The sequence below is a fragment of the Carcharodon carcharias genome, chromosome 33, assembly GCF_017639515.1.
Source record: "Carcharodon carcharias isolate sCarCar2 chromosome 33, sCarCar2.pri, whole genome shotgun sequence".
Lineage (NCBI taxonomy): Eukaryota > Metazoa > Chordata > Chondrichthyes > Lamniformes > Lamnidae > Carcharodon > Carcharodon carcharias.
In genome coordinates, this window is record NC_054499.1 from 20,866,154 (window position 1) to 20,887,546 (window position 21,393).

Below are 21,393 nucleotides of genomic sequence, written 5' to 3' on the forward strand. Positions count from 1 at the left end.
GGCCAGGAGGTCATTGCTTGCCCCAGAGAAAAAGTAAACACATGGCAAACTTCTGAGCTCAAGGACCAGGAGTGCTCCCGAGAAACCTGGGGACCAGATACTCCCCACAGCTTCCCAGTGGCCAACTCCTTGATCAGGGAAGAGAAGCATTCCAGAGGGATTGAAAAGAAATGAAAACAGAGTGGATGCAATATGAAGAGGGAGGAGGAAATGTACACAACAGTGCTCTGGGGCATCACAGTATATTGTTGCATTATTTTCAGGAACCCAAAGTGTCACAGGACAAATGAAGTTGCAGTGGGTGTCATAAATTAAATCAAAAATTGAAAACCGGTGAAGGGCAAGATTATGTCTTGCACCATTAAGCTTATTAAAACAAATCGTGAAATGACTTGATTCTGTTGCTGCTCATGATGGAATCAAGAATCTCGAGAGGAACCTGCTTCCGATTTAGGTTAATCAGAAGAAGACTCAAGCCTCAAAAATCAGGAGAGCGAAACATGGCTTTAAGCCCAACTGTGGGTGTATTGCCTGGGAACCTGACGCACACTCACACCCACGTTCACAATCGAGCACACAGCAATGGTTTTAGGGAATAGAGCAAAATCACAGTCTCTCTCGAAGGTTCAAAGCAATGAAGCAACACGGACTAAGTTTTGGGGTGTGGGAAACAGCTCTTGGGAAGATTTCGGTATGAACGCACACAGGCACGATGCGGTGAATGGCCTCCTGCTTTCTCATTCATTTTATGTTAAATGGTATTTTATTCAAGAAACACATTTTCAACCCAAAGGCTGAACTGGTGTGTATCTTGCATCGAAAAATTCATACAAAGGCTAAGTAGACAGGTTAAAAACACTGAAACATGTAACAATCATGTAGGAACAAAAATAGATAAACAAATTCAGCAAGTAACAGGGAAGCATTGAACAGATATTAAAAAGGTAAATTGAATTAAAGTTATGTTAAAATTACAAACCAATTCAACATTCGTACTTAACAGGAACTGAAATACATATAAATTTCATCATTTAAATACTTCATTGAGGACCCGCACCATGTAAGGAACAAGGCTACATTTTCCTGTTTGCTTGAACTGTGAAAAACAGCCCACTTTTTTTTAATGGATCTACTTGTTTATTGTCTTTTCCTTTTAGAAGTCATCCTACAATTTCTGGCAATGGGATCTTCAACAAGGCTTTTTGCTTTTAAAAAAAACTTGCTGATTGACCACTTTCCCTGGAGAACTCGCAGGCTAAGAATTGATGGCATAAACCTACCTCCCCCCACCCTGTGGCAAAATACTTTGACAATGTTTTCCAACTGCAAGCTACAGAGCATGACTGGTAGGATCACCAAGGTGTGCGTGGTCGCCCTGCGTGCCATCTTTTCATCAAGAGCTGAGCTAGCTTCTTGCCAATCGGTTTTCACATACCCTATAATCGTAGGTGGCATCTGGGTTTTCATCACATGCTATCACCTCGGGTGCCATCCAATATGGGGTGCCAATGAACGTATTCCTTCTTCCAACAGTCCTGTCGAGCTGAGCGCTGACGCCAAAATCAACTGCAAGGGAAGGTGAAAAGACGACCACTCAGAAATGTTGAAAGAATTCCAAAAACAGTTTGAAAGATAAATTAGATCCACTTAAACAAGCATTCATCCACAGTCCTTTTAGCTACATTTCCTTTGAGTTTTTAAAACTTGAGTTCATAATAAATAAAAGTTGCAACACCTAATCAGCCCATGTTGGCGTTTACCCTCCAAGAGATAAAATAGTTCTAAACTATCCTGATCTCGAACCATATCAGTCATCTAATCAATCTAACCTTGACTATTGACATACTTTTGGTGTCAACCACTAACCTTGGAAGTGAATTTCAGACATAACTCAAAAGCAAATTCCTATGGATGCTAGAAAACTGAAATAAAAATAGAAAATACTGTACATACTGCACAAGTCTAACAGCATCTGTGGAGACAGAAACAGAGTTAACTTTTCAAATCTGTGATCTTTCATCAGAACAGATGAGGAAAGGTCAGAGGCCTGAAATGTTAACTCTTGGCAGAATTTTCTGCCTGTCGGTTGGACGGGGAACTGATCCCCACCAGGGGAGTGGGCACCGCCGCTATTTTACATGGGCGGGCCAATTAAGGTTCGCCCAGCGTGACATCCGGCGGGGGGATTCCCCAAAAGCGAGAGTGCGCTCTTTCATGCATGCACACGAAAGAGCACACATCTCCCTGAGGCTAAGTGCTGACTCAGGAAGATCACTTCCATAATGTCACAGGTTCATAATTTACATAACTTTATTAAAATTTTTGAAACCCTGCATGAAAGCTCATCCCGCCGCTGGATGAGGTTTCATGTTTTATCTATTTGCTGCCAGAGCTCCTGGCCTGCCCACGAACGTTAAGGTTGGACAGGCAGGTTCTTTATTGTTTAAACGATCCTGTCAATGGCCTCAATTGGCCATTGACAGGTTGGCGGGCGCACAGCTGATTTTGCTGCGGGCCCGCCTTCCTGAAAATTTAAATGGGGCGCGGTGATATCGGGAGTTCCGCCTGACATTATCCCGCGTCATTTTACGTGTCAGCGAGCGGGCCCTGCCCCCTGCTCGCCGACGGCAAAATTCTGCCCTCTGTTTCTCTCTCCAAAGATGCGGCCATAGGCTGTGGAGTATTTACAGCATTTTCAGTTTTTACTTGAAACATTAACTCCGTTTCTCTTTTCAGGCTCAGCTCTTTTTTCCCTGCCCTCTGGTTTAAATATTTTACATTTAATCATCTATGGTTCTTCAATGATTGGAAACAGTCTACTTCCATATTCCTACTCCCATTTTCACCCAGCATGTGTTGGCAAATAGAGGATGGCTCTACCAGAGCGGGAAGTGGAGGTGGTGTGGGCTGATGCTTCAGACTGAGGTCCCCAATCGAAACACGGCCAACTGTACCCTTGAGTTCCACTTGTCAATCTCCCCCACATTCCCAGACCATGGGACTCCTCTTCCTCTTGCCAGATTTTCCATGCTTCCTGCCCCATTTGGCTATTCTGCTTTAACCAGTTACACCCCCTCTAGACCAAACTTTTGTTTCAGCCCTAGTTCCACACCAATCCTTCTTGTCTTTCACTATCATTTCTTATGTCATTTAATCTCTCCTCCACCGCCCGCTCCCCGGTACCACCCCCCCCCACCCCCTCCCATCACAAACTGTTCATTCCTCCCTTTCCCCCCCGCCTATTTTCCTTGGGTCTGTGCTAGCTTAAAAAATTTCTAACATCTTCTTGTGATGAAAGGTCATCGACCTGAAACACTACACTGTTCTCGTCCCACGTATCCTTACAGCCCTACTGAGAGTTTTCCAAAATCTTCTGTTTTTATTTCAGATTTCCAGCTTCCATAGTATGTTGTCTTTTGTTTCACTGCTTTATCTAACTGGTCTATTGTTCCACAAATTATAGATTTCCATTATGTTGCTTCATTAACTCCATCGTTCCAATGAAAAAAGACAAATTTTCAAGGCTTTCTTGGTATTTGTATTTCTTTACATCAGGCAGCATTTGAGAGTCTACAGTATATGCACCAGGGATAATGTGTGCGAAGAGCTACTGAGCCCAGGAGAATGGAATTAAAATGGCTGTAACACATCGCAAATGCAACTAGTGGCTCCTCCCGTATGATCAGATTATACTTTCAGTCATTATACCACAAGGCAATCTGCAAAACCAGATCAGACAGCAGGTGGGTGGAAAACTGTGGCTGCTGGCTGCTTTCTAAGAGTCAAAACGGCAATGACTAAGAGTGCTACTTTGCATCAGGTGATTATACGGAGATTGACAAATAACTCCGAATGCTTTCAAAGCAGTCATTTAATCCAGAGGATCAGGCACAAGGCAGGTCCAGCAACATCTTGATTTTAAAATTCTCACCCTTATTTCAAATCCTCCCATGGTTTCGCTCTCTGAAGCTAAAGGTGAAGCAGAAGTTCATGGAATTAGGTGGAAAGCGATTGACATGGTCAGGGTGTGACTGAGCAGGAGATGACAGAGAGTCGGGATAATGGACATGTACACTAACTGGCAGGATGGAACTCCTCAGAATCTTTTGTGTTTTAATAAGACCACCTCTTTCATTCCTTTAAACGCCAGTGTTTTTATGTCCAACCTGTACCTGCTCAACTTTTCCTCAAAAGGCAACTCCTTCATCCCAGAAATCAGCCGAGTGAACCTTCTCTGAACTATTCCTAATACAAGTATATCCCTCTAAGTAAGGAGACCAAATCTGTACACAGTACTTTAGGAGTAGTTTTACCAATGCCCTGTACAGTTGTAACACGATTTCCATACTTTTATACTCCATGCAATAAAGGCCAACATTCCATTTTCCTTCCTAATTATTTGCTGTACCTGCATGTTGACCTTTTCTGATTCATGCTCAAGGACACCCAGATCCCTCTTTACAGCAGCAGTCTCTCTCCATTTAAATAATATTCTGCTTTTCCATTCTTCCTGCCAAAGTGCAAATTTCACATTTTCCCACATTATACTTCATTGGCCAAATTTTTGCCCACTCACCTAACCTATTGCTTTGTATCCTCCTCAGAACTTGCTTTCCTATCTTTGTATCATCAGCAAATTTGGCTGCAATACCCTGCAATGGACCCTTTCATCCAAGTCAGGGAATATTTCTACATACAAAGGGCGGTAGGAGTTTGAAATTCCCTTCTGCAAAGCAGAATAGATCCTAATCAATTGCTAATTTTAAAACAGAGATCAATTGATTTTTGTTAACCAAAGGGATTAAGGGATATGGAGAAAAAGCAGGTACATGAAGTTAGAATGCAGATCATTCATGATCCCATTGAGTGGCTGGGGAACAGGTTCAAGGGGTTAAATGGTCTACCCCTGTTGTTCTTACATTCCCTCCTGATCCCTATCCTCCTCCAGTGCCAAAAGCTTCCAAGAATTATGCACTCCTCCAACTTTGGCCTTTTGGCATCCTCAGTTTTCTTCAGCTGACCACCGTCGGCTGTGTCTTTAACTGCCTAGGCCCTAAGCTGTAAAATTTTCCTCACGAAACCTGTCTCTCCACCTGTCTCCTCCTTTAAAACATTTCTTCAAACCACTGGTCTTTGACCACCAGTCCTGATATCTCTTTACATGGCTCGGTGTCAAAGTTTGCTTGACAAATGGCTTCTCTGACGGACCTAAGGATGTTTTACGACTCTAAAGATGCTATATAAATGCAAGCTGTTGTGATGTAGCAAATATATGTAGCTAATGCAGGCTGCCCAAGTTGAAGATATTTTCTTCACACCAGTTGATCTCACATTCTGTTCACAAATAAAAGTTAAAAAAAAATCTTTCTGTAACTGATTCTGCTCATTTTCCACTCCAACTCTTTCCATCTCTCACTGTCTGCCATCTTCATCTTTCTCTTCACCTTGGCATGGCTTTTTACACACCTGCGTGTTACCTCTATTCAAATCAGACCTTTTCTCTCTCCCCCCCATGCTTTCAAATAAATAGGCAGCAGCTCCCTTTTAAATAAATTTATTTGACCTTGCTGCGATCAGGTTAGCATTGCTATGGCAACTACTGAGAGGGTTGCTGCACAGGTTTTGCGGTAAACACATACACATATCCATGCAAGTCATCAGTCTTAACATGATTTAACCTGAATTCCACAGACTAATGAGCTCACTTAAAAAAACGCACAACACTCCACATTTTGCCTTCACAAATTTTCTCCCCTGACGGCTTCTGCTTTTGATGGGACATATGAAATTTCATAAGTGTCTTGCTTGAAATTGTATTGAATCTTTGTGGGAGAATAAAGAGAAAGTAGCAGCCCCAGCCCTCTGCAGCCACAGGGGCCCCAGTGCAACCAATGCCACCAGGATATGCCACACCTTGAAGAGAATGAGCATTTATCTTTAAATTCTGAAAAGGGGGTAGCTGCTTTCAGAGAACCGACCCAGAAGGGTGCAAGTTTTGGCTCTGCCATCAACCTTCCATTTCCTTTTTGACATGCTAAACACGCTAGACACATTATAAGCAGATTTTGACCTGGAATATTTTCCCAATCGGCCAAGTCAAAATTATTTATCCTTACCAAGTTTCACTTCAGCATTTTCTGTCAGTAGCACATTCTGTCCCTTGATGTCTCTGTGAATAACTTTATGTGCATGAAGATGTGTTAAGCCCTGTAGGAAAGACAAAGAGAAAGCAAAAGTGTTGAACAAGAACACTACTATATTTGACATCAATTCACTCAATTGGTTAGAAGGAAGACTGACGAGAGACAGTATAAACTAAATGGTACAATTTTAAAAGGTGCGAGAGAAGAGGGGGACCTAGAGAGGCTCACAAATGCAAATTTTTGATAGGATTTATCTCGGTTTAGATAAAGTAGACGAAGAAAAGCTGTTCCCATTAGCCTATGGTACAAGGGCTAGAAGTCATAGATTTAATGTTTTGGGCAAGAGATGCTGGGGTGGGAGGGGAGCTTTTTTAACGCAGTTCTAATGACCTGGAACTCACTGCCTAAGAGGGTGATAACAGCAGAGATGGTTAATTTCAAAAGGAAATTGGATGGACACTTGAGGGAAACAACATTGCAGGCAATGGGGATGGAGTGGGGGAATGGGACTGGCTGGATTGCTCTACACTGTCACTGTAGACTCAACAGGCAAAATGACAAATCTTTGAAGGTGGCAGGGCAAGTTGAAGAAGGTACTGAAAAAGCACACAAAATCAGTGGCTTCAAAGAGAAGTACAGAGTACAAAAGCAACAAAAGTTTTGCAGAGCCTTCATAAATTACTGTTAGATTTCAACTGGAGTACGGTGGCCAGTTCTGAAAGGTAAAAGTTATGTGGAAAGACTGGAGAAGCTGGGGTTGTTCTCATAGTAGAGAACATTAAGGGGAATTAATAGTTATTCAAAATTGAGAGGTTTTAATAAAATACATCAGGAGTTCACTAACTATGGCACTGAATTATGCGAGAGAAATTTTCTAACAGTGGATTTAAGGTCTAATGTAAAAACGTAACCAGTTGTTCCTCATTTAATTTTAAGTCATTAATTTTTCATTATGTGAGAGCAAAGAAAGTGGGCAAGTTGGGCTGAATGGGTTGCTTTGCAAGAAGCCAGCCCTCAATAGACCAAATACAAAGATATGAATGAAGAGGGGTAGGCCATTTGGCCACTCGAGCCTGCTCTTCCATTCAATAAGATCATGGCTGATCTTAACTTGTTTCCAATTTCACATTTCCAATTCCACATGCACCAGTTATGGTGGCTGTCAGTTAACTATCAGACATTGTTTGAAATTTAAACCAGCCAGGGTCAAGCTGCTTGGTTTAAATTTCAAACAATGCCTGACAATTAACTGTCACTGGTATATTCGCCATGGCAACATCTCTACCAGATTCTACTTGCCAATCAATCAGCACTCTCTTCACATACAGTATAAATTGTTGTTTTCCCCTTATATTGGTATTCCTGCAAAGTGTCCTGATGAGTGCAAGATGAAATGCTTAAACATGCCTCTTTTTTCAGCCTTTGATTCCCTTGCCTAACTAGAATCTATCTACCTTTGCCTTAAAAATATTCAATGACCCCTACCTCCATTGCCTTCTGAGGCAGTGTTCCAAAGTTACATAAACCTCAGAAAAAAATTCTCATCTCTCTCCTACAAGGGCAACCCTTAATTTTAAAACAGTGCCCCCTAGTTCTGGACTCATCCATAAGAAGAAAATCCTTTCCGCATCCACCTTGTTGAGACCATTCGGGATCTTTTATGCTTCAATCAAATCACCCCTCACTCTTCTAAACTCCAGTGGAAACAAGCCCAGTCTGTCCTATCTTTCCTCATAAGACAACCTGCTTATTCCAGGTATCAATCTAGTAAACCTTCTCTGAACTGCCTCCAATGCATTAACATCCTTCCTTAAATAAGGAGATCAAAACTGCATTCGAGGTGTAGTCTCACCAATGCCCTGCATAATTGAAGTATAACATCCTTACTTTTATGTACGATTCCTCTCATAATAAAGGGTAGCATTCCATTAGCCTTCTTAATTACTTGCTGTACTTGCATACTAAGCTTCTGTGACTCATGCACAAGAACACCTAGAACCCTCTGCAGCTCGGAATTCTGCAGTTGTTCCCTGTTTAAGTAATACCCTGCTCTTTTATTCTTCCTGCCAAAGTAAACAACTTCTCATTTTCCCACATTATACTACATCTACCAGATTTTTGCTCACTCACCCAACCTATCCATATCTGTCTGCAACCTCCTTTTGTTCTCTTACGACATACTTTCCTCCCTATCTTTATGTTGTCTGAAAATTTAGCTACCATGCTCCCCTCATCTAAGTCACTGATATAAATCTTAAAAAGTTGACGTCCCAGCACAGGCCCCTGCAGGACTCCATTGGTCACATCCTGCCAATCAGAAGATGAACCATTTATGCTTACTCTGTTTTCTGCCGGTCAGCCACTCTTCTATCTATGCTAATATGTTACCCTCCTTCTGTGCCACATGACTAAATAAAAAGCCAGGTTACTTCCCAGTGTATGTTTATTCAGCCTTTTGTATTTTTCCCCAATTTTTAAAATTCATTTATGGGATGTGAGCGTCACTGGTTAGGCAAGCATTTATTGCCCACCCCTAATTGCCCTTGGGAAGGTGGTAATTAGGGGTAGGAACTCGAGTTGCTCTAATTGGAGGCATATCCTGCGCATGTGGTCATCCAGCCTGCCAGGAGCGTCAAGGATTTCCCACATAGCACAGGATGTGCAAATCACTTGACTGAGCTCCCCAAACATAATAGAATATGGACCCTAGCTTTTATTTTACCCTTATTCCTACTTGAGTCTCGATGTTTTAACCTCTCTCTCATGAAGTCTCACTGTATTAACCTCTTTCCCAAAGTTAAACTGAAGTCGCTCCCACTCTCCGTGCCTTTTTTAAACTGAAGTCCCCACCGCTCCCTGCGCCCTTTTTAAACTGAAGTAACCACCACTCCACACGCCATTTTTAAACTGAAGTCTCTCCGTGCTCTGCAGCCTTCTTAAACTGAGGTCCCTGCCGCTCTCCATGCCCTTTTCAAACTGAAATCCCTGTCACTCTCCAAGCCCAAATGTGGTCTCACTAGCGGCCTAGTGAAGCATAACCTCCCTACTTTTGTATTCAATTCCCCTCACAATAAATTATAACATTCTATTAGCTTTACTAATTACTTGTTGTACCTGCATACTAAGCTTTTGTGAGAAATTGGGCCGACTAGGCTTGTATTCACTGGAGTTTAGAAGAATGAGAGCGGAGCTCATTGAAACATATAAAATTCTGACAGGGCTGGACAGACTGGATGCAGGAATGATGTTTCCTCTGGCTGGGGGCGTCTAGAGCAAGGGATCACAATCTCAGGATATTAGGTAGGCCATTTAGCTCTGAGATGAGGGGAAACTTCTGCACTCAGAGGATGGTGAACCTGTGGAATTTCTACCTCAGAGGGCTGTGAAGGCCAAGCCACTGAATATATTTAAGGAGGAAATAAATTTCCAGAGTCTAAAGGTGTCAAGGGGTATGAGGAGAGAACGGGAATATGGTGTTGAGACGGAGGGTCAGCCATGATCATAATGACTGATGGAGCAAGCTTGAATGACCTACTCCTGCTTCTATTTTCTATGTTTCTATGAGCAGGTGTAAGCCATTCAGCCCCTTGAGCCTGCTCCGTTATTTAACAAGATCATGACTGATCTGATAGTAACCTGAAACCTGCATCCCACCTACCCCCATCACCCCCTTGCTTACCAAGAATCTATCCGCTTCTGCCTTAAAAATATTCAAAGACTCTGCCTCCACCACCTTTTCAGGAAAAGGATTCCAAAGGCTCACAAACCTCAGAGAAAACATTTCTCCTCATTTCTGTTTTGAATGGGCGACCCCTTATTTTTAAACAGGGACCCCCCAGTTCTAGATTCTCCCCCAAGATGAAACATCCTCTCCACATCCACCCTGTCAAGACCCCTCAGGGTCTTATATGTTTCAATCATGTCGCCTCTTACTCTTGTAAGCTCCAGCAGATACATAACTAGTCTGTCCAGCCTTTCCTCATAAAACAACCCACCCATTCTACGTATTCGTCCGGTAAACTTTCTTTGAACAGCTTCCAATGCTTTTACATCCTTCCTTAAATAATATGGCCAATAGTGTACACAGTACTCCAAATGTGGACTCACTACTGCCCTGTAGAACTGGAGCATAAACCCCCAATTTTATATTCAATTCCCCTCACAATAAATTATAACATTCTACTAGCTTTCCTAATTACTTGCTGCACTTGCATACTAGCCTTTTGTGATTCTGCACTAGGACACCCAGATCCCTCAAATGCACCTCAAAGTTCTGCAATCTCTCACCATTTAGATAATATGATTCTCTTTTATTCTTCCTGCCAAAATGGACAATTTCACATTTTCACATTAAAGGGAAAGCATATAATTACGCAAAGATGGGTGACAGGTCAGAAGATGGGAATATAAAGAACAGCAAAGGATGACAAAAAGATTAATGAGTGAAAAATTAAAGTATGAGAGAAAGCTAGCTAGTAATATAAAGATGGATAGTAAGAGTTTAAGATACTTAAATAAGAAAAGAGTTAACAAAGTGAGCGTTGGTCCTATAGAAAGTGCGTCTGGGGAACTGATACTGGAAAGTAAGGAGGTGGCGAATGAATTAAACAGGTATTTTGCTTCTGTCCACACTGTTGAGCGCACAAGTAACATGACAGAAATAGCTGTAAATCAGGAAATGGATGGGATGGAGGGAGCAACTCGGGATAATTCCAATCACCAGGGAAGTGGTATTGAGCAAATTGTTCGGGCTGCAGGCTGACAAATCTCCAGGTCCGGATGGACTTCACACTAAGGTCTTGAAAGGAGTAGCTAGTGAGATAGTTGATGCATTGGTTTTAATTTTCCAAAGTTCCCTAGATTTGGGGAAGTTTCCATTGGAAAACAGGAAATATAACTCCTTTACTCAAAAAGGGAGGGAGTCAGAGAGCAGGATACTATAGACCAGTTAGCCTAACATCTGTCATAGGGAAAATGTTAGAAGCTATTATTAAAGATGCTACAGCAGGGCACTTAGAAAAATTCAAGGCAATGAGGCAGAGTCAACGTGGTTTTGTAAAAGGGAAATCAAGATTAACCAATTTATTGGAGTTCTTTGAAGAGTGCTGTGGATAAAGGGGAACCAGTGGATACACTGTACGTGGATTTCCAGAAGGGATTTGATAAATTGACACGTCAAAGGTTATTTCAGAAAATAAAAGCTCAATATGTAGGGAGTAACATATTGGCATGCCAGCTAACAGGAAGCAAAGAATTGGCATACATGGGTCTTTTTCTGGTTGGCAGGGTGTGATGAGTGGTGTGCCACAGGAATCAGTGCTGGGGCCTTACCTTTCACAATTTAAAGAAATGACTTGGATGAAGGGACCGAAGAAATGGTTGCTAAATTTGCTGATGACACAAAGATAGGTAGGAAAGTAAATAGTGTAGGAAGCTACAAAGTGACATAAAAAGGTTAAGTGACTAGCAAATGGAATATAATGTGGGCAAATGTGAAATCGTTCATTTTGGCAGGAAGAATTAAAAGGATGCTTATTATCTAAATGGTGAGGGATTGCAGAGCTCTGAGGTGTAGAGGGATCCAGGTGTCCTGGCGCAATCACAAAAAGTTAGTGTGCAGGTACAGCAGGTAATTAGGAAAGTTAATAGAACATTATCACTTATTGTGAGGGAAATTGATTACAAAAGTAGGGAGATTATGCTTCAGTTGTACAGGACATTGAAACCACACCTGGAGTATTGTGTACAGTGCTGGTCTCCTTATTTATAGAAAGATGTAAATACATTAGCAGTTCAGAGCAGGTAGAGTAATACCAGGAATGGGTGGGTTGTCCTATGAGGAAAGGCTGGACAGGTTAGGCTTGTATCCACTGGAGTTTAGACAAGTAGAAGACAACTTAATTGAAGCCTTTAAGATCCTGAGGGGTCTTGACAGGGTGGACGAGGTGAGGATGTTTCCTCTTGTGAGAGAATCTAGAACTAGGGGTAACTGTTAAAAGGTAAGGGGTTGTTCATTTAAGACGGAGATGAGGAGAATTTTTTTCTCTGAGGGTTGTGAGTTTTTGGAACTCTCTTCCTCAAAAGGTGGTGGAAGCAGAGTCTTTGAATATTTTTAAGGCAGAGCTAGATAGATTCTTCATTAACAAAGGAGCAAAAGGTTATTAGGGGTGGCAGGAATGTGGGGTTGAGGTTACATTCAGATCAGCCATGATCTTGTTGAATGGCGGAGCAGGCTCGATGGGCCGTGTTGGCTACTCCTGCTCCTAATTCATATGTTCGTGTGTTCATATGAGCTGAAAAGTGAGTCTCTGCAACTCTGGAGATATTTCAACACTCTGGCACAGTATAAATTTCATACAAATTTCCACATTCTGGTACACACCCATAAGTGCATTTGTTGAAGAATATTCTTTCTCCGCCTTCTAATTCCTGGCCTTTGGTCAAAACTAGGACTCTTAATTGCTATGACAATCGATTTTGGTCAATAATTTGCCCAGTGGGACCCATGCACAAAAATCTCCCACAAATTTAATAACTGTCTTAAGGTTTAGGGATAAATTTAGAGATTACCACTGCTGAAATCTGGCATGTGCCCAAAAGCAAAGACTCTCACAGAACAATAACAAGGAGGGGGAGGCAGATGGAATTCAGCTACAATGGAAGTGAGAATAAGATTGAGAAAGAACTCTTTCCCTCACTCTCTCTTCCAGCCCCAGGTACAAACTTGTAAAATACCCAGTCTCTGAACTAGTTGAAGACTAGGGTGAAATAATCTGAATTATTTTAGCAGACGTGCAACTGTCCCTCATTCACCATTTTTCTTACACTAATATTAATTGGGTGCAACTTGCACGAGTACAACTATTGTCTGGAAAGCAGTACAAAGAAAATAACTCAAGACTGACAATGCTAAAGTACAAGAATTAAATGCAACCCATCATCTGAAATCTTGACACGATCCTTGCACACAACCACTCCCCCCCCACCCACTCTCAGCCACCTAGCCTGCAGCTGACATTATCTAAAGGGGTAAAATCAGGAGGAGGGCATGCTCAGCTTCCAGTGAACTTTATTTGGTTTAAAGGCAAGTGTCACCGTCAGCAGCCGAAGCCACACTGGACAGGATGAGTTGCTCAAGGTCAAGTCCACCAATCTGACAAAACTTGAGCCAAGCGCTTCCTCATACTGTGCTCACACAATTGTGCAGCAAACTTCAGGGGAAATGCACTTTCAAATCAGATGTATTAAATGCTGTTAAGCTTTTCTGCCTCCCAAGGGAAACTCAGCTTGAGCTCCTGTTTCACTTGCAAATCTTAAAAAACATCTTTTCTCTGAAGATGATGATGATGTTCACAGCAATGAACTCTGGTGAAGATGAGCAAAAAAGCACAGTAGGGTTCAGGAAATGGTAATTACCCGTAGTATCTCCCTACAGATGTAGGCGATCCATTCTTCTTTCAATGCATTCCCTTTTGTGTTCTTGACCAGGTCTGTGACAGATCCAGCTCCACAGAATTCCATAACCAGCTATGGGAGAGAACACAGCAACAACCTGAACAAAAGCAGAAATTCTGCTCCTCCTTCCCCTTTCTCCCAAATGAATTTTCATAGGAGACAGAAAAGTGGCGCTGGATATTTCTTGCATTTTTACAAAACTGGATTGACAATACTGGCTATAAGCAAATCCTAGGAATCAGGCCTAGTTTCAAAGCATTGAAAATGGACATTACAGGGAGAACAGGAAGGAGAATAAACCTTTAATAGACTGAATTAATAAAAATAAAAATCACACTCTTAAAATTCTCATTGTATCCTGTACAGTTTCAAACAAGTATATATTTTATATATGACATATAACACAGGCAATTTCTTCACAGAAAAACAAACTGGCAGCAGTTATATTTGCCACTGGTGTTGGGACTATGGCGAGACTATCCTATGAAGAGAGACTGGGGAAACTGGGCCTGTATTCTTTAGAGTTTCGAAGAATGAGAGATGATCTCATTGAAACCTAGGAAATACTTAAAGTGACAGACTAGGTAGAAGCAGGTAAGATGGTTCCCCTGGCTGGGGAGTCTAGAACCTGGGGACACAACCTCAAAATACAGGGGAAGTCACTGAGGACTGAGATAAAGAGGAATTTTTTTTACCCAGAGGGCTGTGATTCTTTGGAATTCTTGACCCCAGAGGGCTGTGGAAGCTCAGTAATTGAGTTTGTTTAAAGCAGTAATTGACAGATTTCTAAATACCAATGACATCTTTTAAAAAGTACCTGGATGAGCACTTGGCACGTCATAACATTCAAGGCTATGGGCCAAGTGCTGGTAAATGGGATTAGGTAGGTAGGTCAGGTTATTCTCACGTGTCGGTGCAGATTCAATGGGCCGAAGGGCCTCTTCTGCACTGTGATTCTGTGACATAAGGGATATGGGGATAGTGTGGGAATAAGGCATTGAAGTGGATGACCAGCCATGATCGTATTGAATGATGGAGCAGGCTCGATGGGCTGAACAGCATACTCCTGCTCCTATGTATTAGGGAAATCCAATCAGGGAAAATCTACTGGGGCAAAAACACAAAATTCCAATCCCAAATGGCACCCAACTGCAGATGAAAACTTATTTTACTCTTTTTAGGATGTGAACTGGGATGTGTTGCTCATACCTAATTGCCCTTGAGAAAGTGATGGTGAGTTGCCTTGTAGATCACGTAGATCAGGCTAGCCGATTTCCTTCCCTAAAGAACATAGTGAACCAGCTGGCTTTCAACGACACCATTACTGAGACTAATTCCAGAATTATTAATGAATCGAATTTAAATTCCACCAGTTGCCATGGTGGGATCTGAACCCATGTGGCCTGGGCATTAGCCCAGGACTCTGGATTACTAGCCCAGTAACTTTACCACTACGCCATCGGCCCTGCAATGGTAATGTTAGTGATCACATGCTCAAAAATGAGGTGGCATTGTACTGGGCAAGTTATTGGCCTGACTGGGAAACTGGCTGAGTGGCAGGAGACATAGGATAAGGATAATCACCAAGGGCCTCAACTATTCAGCATATTTATTATCGAAAGCCATATATTGAAATTTGCAGGTGACATGAAGGTAGGCAGCACTGTAAACAGTGCAGATGGAAGCATAAAATTTCAAAAATGTATTGCTAGATTAAGTGAATGGGTAAGAATGTGGCAAATGGATTTCAACTTAGGAAATAAGAGGCCATCCACTTTGGAACTGAAAAGGATAGAACAGGGGGATTTCTAAATGCTGCTAAGCTAGAAACAGTGGAGATCCAAGAGAAACTTAGGGGACCCAGGTACACAGATAATTAAAATGATGTGAATGGTACAGAAAATAATGAAAGTGGAACGTTGGCCTTTATATCTGAAGGAACAGAATACAAGGGGGTGTAAATCATGCTTCAATTATACCACACACCCTGGAACACAGCGTTTCAGAGAACTACACCTTAGCGAGGGTATATTGGCCTTGAAGGAGATGCAGCACAGATTTACCAGAATGACTTCTGGACTCAAAGGGTTAAATTATTAAGAGACTACAAGAACTAGGGTCACATTCCCTGGAAATTAGAAGGTTAAGGGGTGAGGCTGATAGTAGTTTTCAGGGCATGGAGCTGATAGACTAGATAAAGATAAACTATTGCTGCTGGTTGGAGAGTATAGGCAGACCTTTCGGGGGTGAAATTAGGAAACACCTCTACACACAAAGGGTGGTAGAAGTTTGGAACTTTCTTCCACAAACAGCAATCGATGCTAGATCACTTGTTAATTTTAAATTGGAGATTGATCAATTTTTGTTAACCAAAGGTCTGAGGGATATGGCGCGAAGGTGAGCAAATGGAGTTAGGTCACAGGTGAGCCATGATCTTACTGAATGACCAATCAGGCTTGAGGACCTACATCTCCTGCTGTTTCTATGCTTCCTATCGTTATAATTATACTGCAGTTGATGACAATCTGTAGAGATATCAGATATCCTAGAATGCTTCTATTAAATCAAGGCAGACTGAGGTTAAATAGAATTACATTTAGAATTTACAGCACAGAAACAGGCCATTCAACCTAGTCATGCTCCACATAAGCCTCCTCCCACCTGACTTGCATACTCTTCCATTTCTTTCTCCCTTGTGAACTTATATAACTGCCCCTTGAATGCATCTGGGCTAATCACCTCAACATACTCCCTGCAGTAGCAAGTCCCACTTTCTAACCATTCTCTGGGTAAGGTGTTTTTCAATTCCCTGATGAATTTATTGGTGGTTATTTCATACTTTTGTCCTCTTGCTTTGGACACCTCACAAGTGGAAATAACTTGTCCACATCTACCCTACCAAACTCCTGAAAAATTTTAAAGACCTTTATTGGATCACCCTTCAGCCTTCTCTTTTCTAGAGAAAGGAGCCTCAGCCCGTTCAGCCTTTCCTGAAAGCTATAGCCATTAGAATGCTCTTCCTTTACAACATCAGATGTATGCGTTTTCCAGGGAATACAAAAGAAAACGTGGATCGCTGAAAGTCTCAAGTTAAAAATCACATGTCAGATCCGTCAATATCTGAAAGACAGGCCACTATTTCTGTCAGTGAAAGCTAGATTGAAGCCAACAGGCTGTCCTTTTACATTGCTCAAAGTGGGCACGTGTGTAAGGGTGCCACAACTTTGCATTAGTCCCATCAGCTATACAGTAAAAACCTTGATGAACTCTGAGAAGAAAACACTTATTTTTTTGCGCATTCATTCACGGAAGGTGGGTGTCTCTGGCAAGGCCATCATTTATTATCCATCCTTAACTTCCCTTAAGGAGGTGGTGGTGATAACTGAGTGACTCGATAGGCAGTTAAGAAAGAGACAATCACGGTGCTGGGGTCTTGAGTCATATATAGGAAGACAAGGAAAGGACAATGGATTTCCTTCCTTACAGGAAATGGAGTGAACTAGATAAACCTTTTATGACAAGCAGTCACCAGCATTTTATTTCACTTTATTAGCTGGATTTAAATTCCCCAACTGCAGTGGTGAGATTTGAACTTGTGTCTCTAGATCACTAGCTCAGCTCTCTGGATTACTGTTCCAGTAACATAACCACTGTGCTGCTATCTCCGATTCTCATAAAAATCTTGCTAAATTACTTTTTATGTTGTTGTTACAACAAATCGAGTGATGGGGCCATGATATTTGAGAATTATCCCACGTTATTTTCACAAAAGAAGGACAGCATTTAACCCTAAAGTAAACACTAATCATGCTTGATTTCTCACCCAGAGCTGGTCATCATGGCCTGGAGGACTCTTCTTGATGAAGGCACCATAGTATGTTGCAATATTTCTATGATGCGAGTACTTTTTCAGCATGTTAATTTCTTGCTTGATCTCCTCCTCTTCATCCTGGATTTAAAAATCAACAAAATCTTCATAATCTAAAAGCAAAATAGTGCAGGTGCTGAAGATCTGAAATAAAAACAGAAAATGCTGGAAAAACCCAGCCGGTCTGGCAGCATCTGTGAAGAACGAAACAGAGTTAACACTTTGAGTCCAATATGACTCTTCTTTGGGACGTAAGTATCCTGAAGAACAGCCATATTGGACTCAAAGCGCTAACTCGATTTCTCTCTCTGCAGATGCTGCCAAGCCAACATACCTCATGAAAATGCGTGAAAGCGTTTTAATATTCATAATGCCATTTTTGTATTCCGGAGATAAAAATTAAAGCTTCAGAGTTTAGTATTTATCGCTAGAACGTAAGTATTTCATCACTTCCTAAAAGTGGTGTTTCATGTTTTCTGTATGAGGGAGGGCAAGGGGGAAACCCCTCTTGCAAAAACAGGTTCTCTGGGAAGCCCAAACAATCACAGGAAATCAGGCGGGTCTAGTTCCAAACTCTTACTAACCACGCTGTGAAGCACACACACATAAAAACATACATACACACACACACACACACACACACACACACACACACACACACACAAAGAAACACGCACACGCATGTGCACCCACACATTCACAGCCACTCTTTTCTGGGATAAGGGACTATATTATGAGGAAAGGTTGAACTGGTTAGACCTATACACATTGGAGTTTGGCAGAATGAGGGGTGATCTTATTGAAACATAAAAGATCCTGAGGGCACTTGATAGGTTGGATATCAGGAGGATGTTTCCTCTTGTGGGAGAGACTAGAACGAGGGGACAGTTTAAGAATAAGAGGTCTACCGTTTAAGGCAGAAATGAGGAGAAATTGTTTTTTCCTCAAAGGGTCATTATTCTATGGAATTCTCTTCTCCAGAAAGCAGTGGAGGTGGGGTCATTGAATTTATTCAAGGCTGAGTTAGATAGATTTTTGATTGACAATGGAGTCAAGGGTTATAAAGTGCAGACGGCAAAGTGGAGTTGAGACCACAACCAGATCAGCCATGGTCTTATTGAATGGCGGAGCAGGCTCAAAGGGCTGAATGGCCTACTCCTGCTCCTAAGTCCTATGTTCCTACTTTCTGTTTGAAACCTATGCTTTAGCAAAATCCTATGCTTCATTCTACCATTTAGTGTGCACGATATCAGATACTGACCGAAAAAGTGTTACCTTTTTGTGCAGTGGGCAGCATTACCAGGTTAACTCATAATTCACATGAGCAGAGAAAACAACATTATAAGGATAAATACACCATTTGTTCAATTGGAAACCCTGAGAGCATATTGTCTCTGCAACTCCCCTTCAATTACCATCATATTCACAACCACCTTTCTTTATGCAAGGTATGACTCCAACCAATGGAGAATTTGCCCTCCATTCCCATTGGTTTTAATTTTGTTAAGGCTCCTTGATGCCACACATGGTCAAATGCTGCTCTGAAATTCAGCTTTTCTGTTTGTGTTTGGACCAAGGCTGCAATGAAGTCTGAAATCAAGGGATCCTGGCAGAACCCAAACTGAGCACTGAGGAACACTTTATGGGAGAATGAGTGCTACTTGACAGCACTGTCAACTACACCTTCCAGCACTTTGTTGACGACAACAAATGGGGTAGTAATTGGCCAGATTGGATTTGTCATACTTTTTGTGAACAGACATAACTGGCAATTTTCCACATTGTCAGATAGATGCCACTGTTATAGGTGCACTCGAACAGCTTAACTAGGGTGCACGGCTTGTTCTGGAGTGCAAGTCTTCAGTATTACAGCAGGATGTTGTCAGGGTGAATACTCTTTGATGTATCTAGTGGTTTCAGCCAGTTCATGATATCACGTGGAGTGAATCGAATTGGTTCAAAACTGACATCTGTGATGCTGGGGACTTCAGGGGGAGGCAGAGATGGATCATCCACCTGGCATTTCTGGCTGAAGATGGTAATAGCCACATGAAAAATCGTGGGTTGATTAGGAAGACCCAGCATGGATTTCTTAAGGGAAAATAGTGTTTAACTAACTTGCTGGAGATTTTTGAAGAGGTAACAGAAATGGCTTTCAAAAGGCATTTAATACAGTACCACACAACAGACTTGTGAGAAAAGTTATTGCTCATGGAATAAAAGGGACAGTAATAACATGAATACAAAATTGGCTGAGTGGCAGGGACTATAGAGTAATGGTTAATAGATATTTTTCAGACTGGAGGAAGGTTTGTAGTGGAGTTCCCCAGCAGTCGGTATTGGGCCCCTAGCTTTTCCTGATATATATCAATCTAGATCTTGGTGCATAGGGGACAATTTCAAAGACACAAAACTTGAAAACACTGTAAACTACAAGGAGGACTTCAAAAGACATAGACAAGTTTGTGGAGTGGGCAGAGAGATGGCAGATGACGTTCAATGCGGAGTGTGAGGTGATTCATTTTGGTAGGAAGGACATGGAGAGAGAATATAAAATAAGGGGTAACAATACAACTCTAAAGGGTGTGCAGGGGCAGAGGGACCTGGTTGTATATATGCAAAGACCATTAAAGATGGTCAGGTGGACAGGTGGAGAGGGAAGTTAATAATAAAGCATACAGTATCCTGGCTTTATTAATAGAGGCATGGAGTACAAGAAAAGGAGGTTATGCTTAACTTGAATAAGACACTATTTCGACTGCAGCTGGAGTACTGTGTACAATTCTGGGTGTCACATTTTAGGAAGCATGTGAACGCATTGGAGAGAGTGCAGAGAGGTTTATATAAGAATCCTTCCAGAGTTGAGAAACTTCAGTTAAGAAGATAGGTTGGAGAAGTTGGGACTGTTCTCCTTAGAGAAGAGAAGGCTAAGAAGAGGATTTATAGAGGCGTTCAAAATCATGAGGGGGCTGGACAGTGTAAATAGGGAGAAACTGCTCGTGCTCGTAAAAGGTTCAAGAATGAGAGGGCATGGATTTAAAGTGATTTGCAAAAGAAGCAAATGCGATAAGAGAAAATCTTGCGCACACAGCAAGTGGATCAGGTCTGGAATGCACTGCCTGGGAGTGTGGTGGAAGCAGGTTCAATCGAAGCATTACAGACGGCATTAGATGATTATTTAAATAGAAACAATGTGCAGGGAAAAGGCAGGAGAATGGCACTGAGTCATAATACTCATTCGGAGAGCTGATGCAGACACGATGGGCTAAATGGCCTTCTTCTGCACGGTAACAATTCTGTGATGGTTGCAAATGCTTCAGCCTCGTCCTTTGCACTGATGTGCCGGGCACCCCCATCACTGAGGAAGGGGATGTTTGTGGAGCTTCCTCCTTCGGTTATTTGTTTCATTATCTTTAGGTGGACAGGCTTTAGGAAGTCAGAAGGTGTCACTCGGCGCAAAGTTTCCATCTGTGACATGCTCTTGTAACCACAGTATGTGAGTGTGTCTGGTTGATGGTAACCCCCTCCCCAGGATGCTAAAGTTGAGGGATTCAACAATATGATGTTGCTGAATTTCAAGGGGAGATGGTTAAATTCTCGCTTGTTGGAGATGGTCATTGTCTGGCAAAACTCTTCTCTCTGACCAGCCTTTTAAACCATCCCACACCCAGATTTTCCTTAATTAAATGCTCAAAGGCGACTTAACCTTTTGTCATTGGGTGAAGTGGGAGCACATATACAGTTTAAATCCATATTCAGCTATTTTTATATTTTAAGCTGTTGATACCAGGATTTTGGTATTCTAATTTGATAGGAATTATTCATCAATAAGGCAGCAGCTTGAAGAACAGCCCTTTCCAGATCACTAGCTCATCAAAATTCAAATTGGCACAACTGGTGAATGAGAAAGAAAGCACAAATCAAGAC

General features: G+C 41.8%; 1 protein-coding gene across 2 annotated transcripts in view; it reads right to left on the minus strand.

Annotated features, from left to right (window-relative positions):
- LOC121272297 (misshapen-like kinase 1) overlaps positions 1–21,393 on the minus strand; it is a 276,034-nt gene that overhangs the window by 113,527 nt on the left and 141,114 nt on the right. For both annotated transcript variants that reach the window (XM_041178877.1, XM_041178876.1), the window contains exons 4-7: positions 17,422–17,547; positions 13,560–13,670; positions 6,117–6,207; positions 1,436–1,566 (exon numbers count right to left, since the gene is read on the minus strand). In XM_041178877.1, the coding sequence (XP_041034811.1) occupies positions 1,436–1,566; positions 6,117–6,207; positions 13,560–13,670; positions 17,422–17,547 (459 nt within the window). The remainder of the gene's footprint in view (positions 1–1,435; positions 1,567–6,116; positions 6,208–13,559; positions 13,671–17,421; positions 17,548–21,393) is intronic.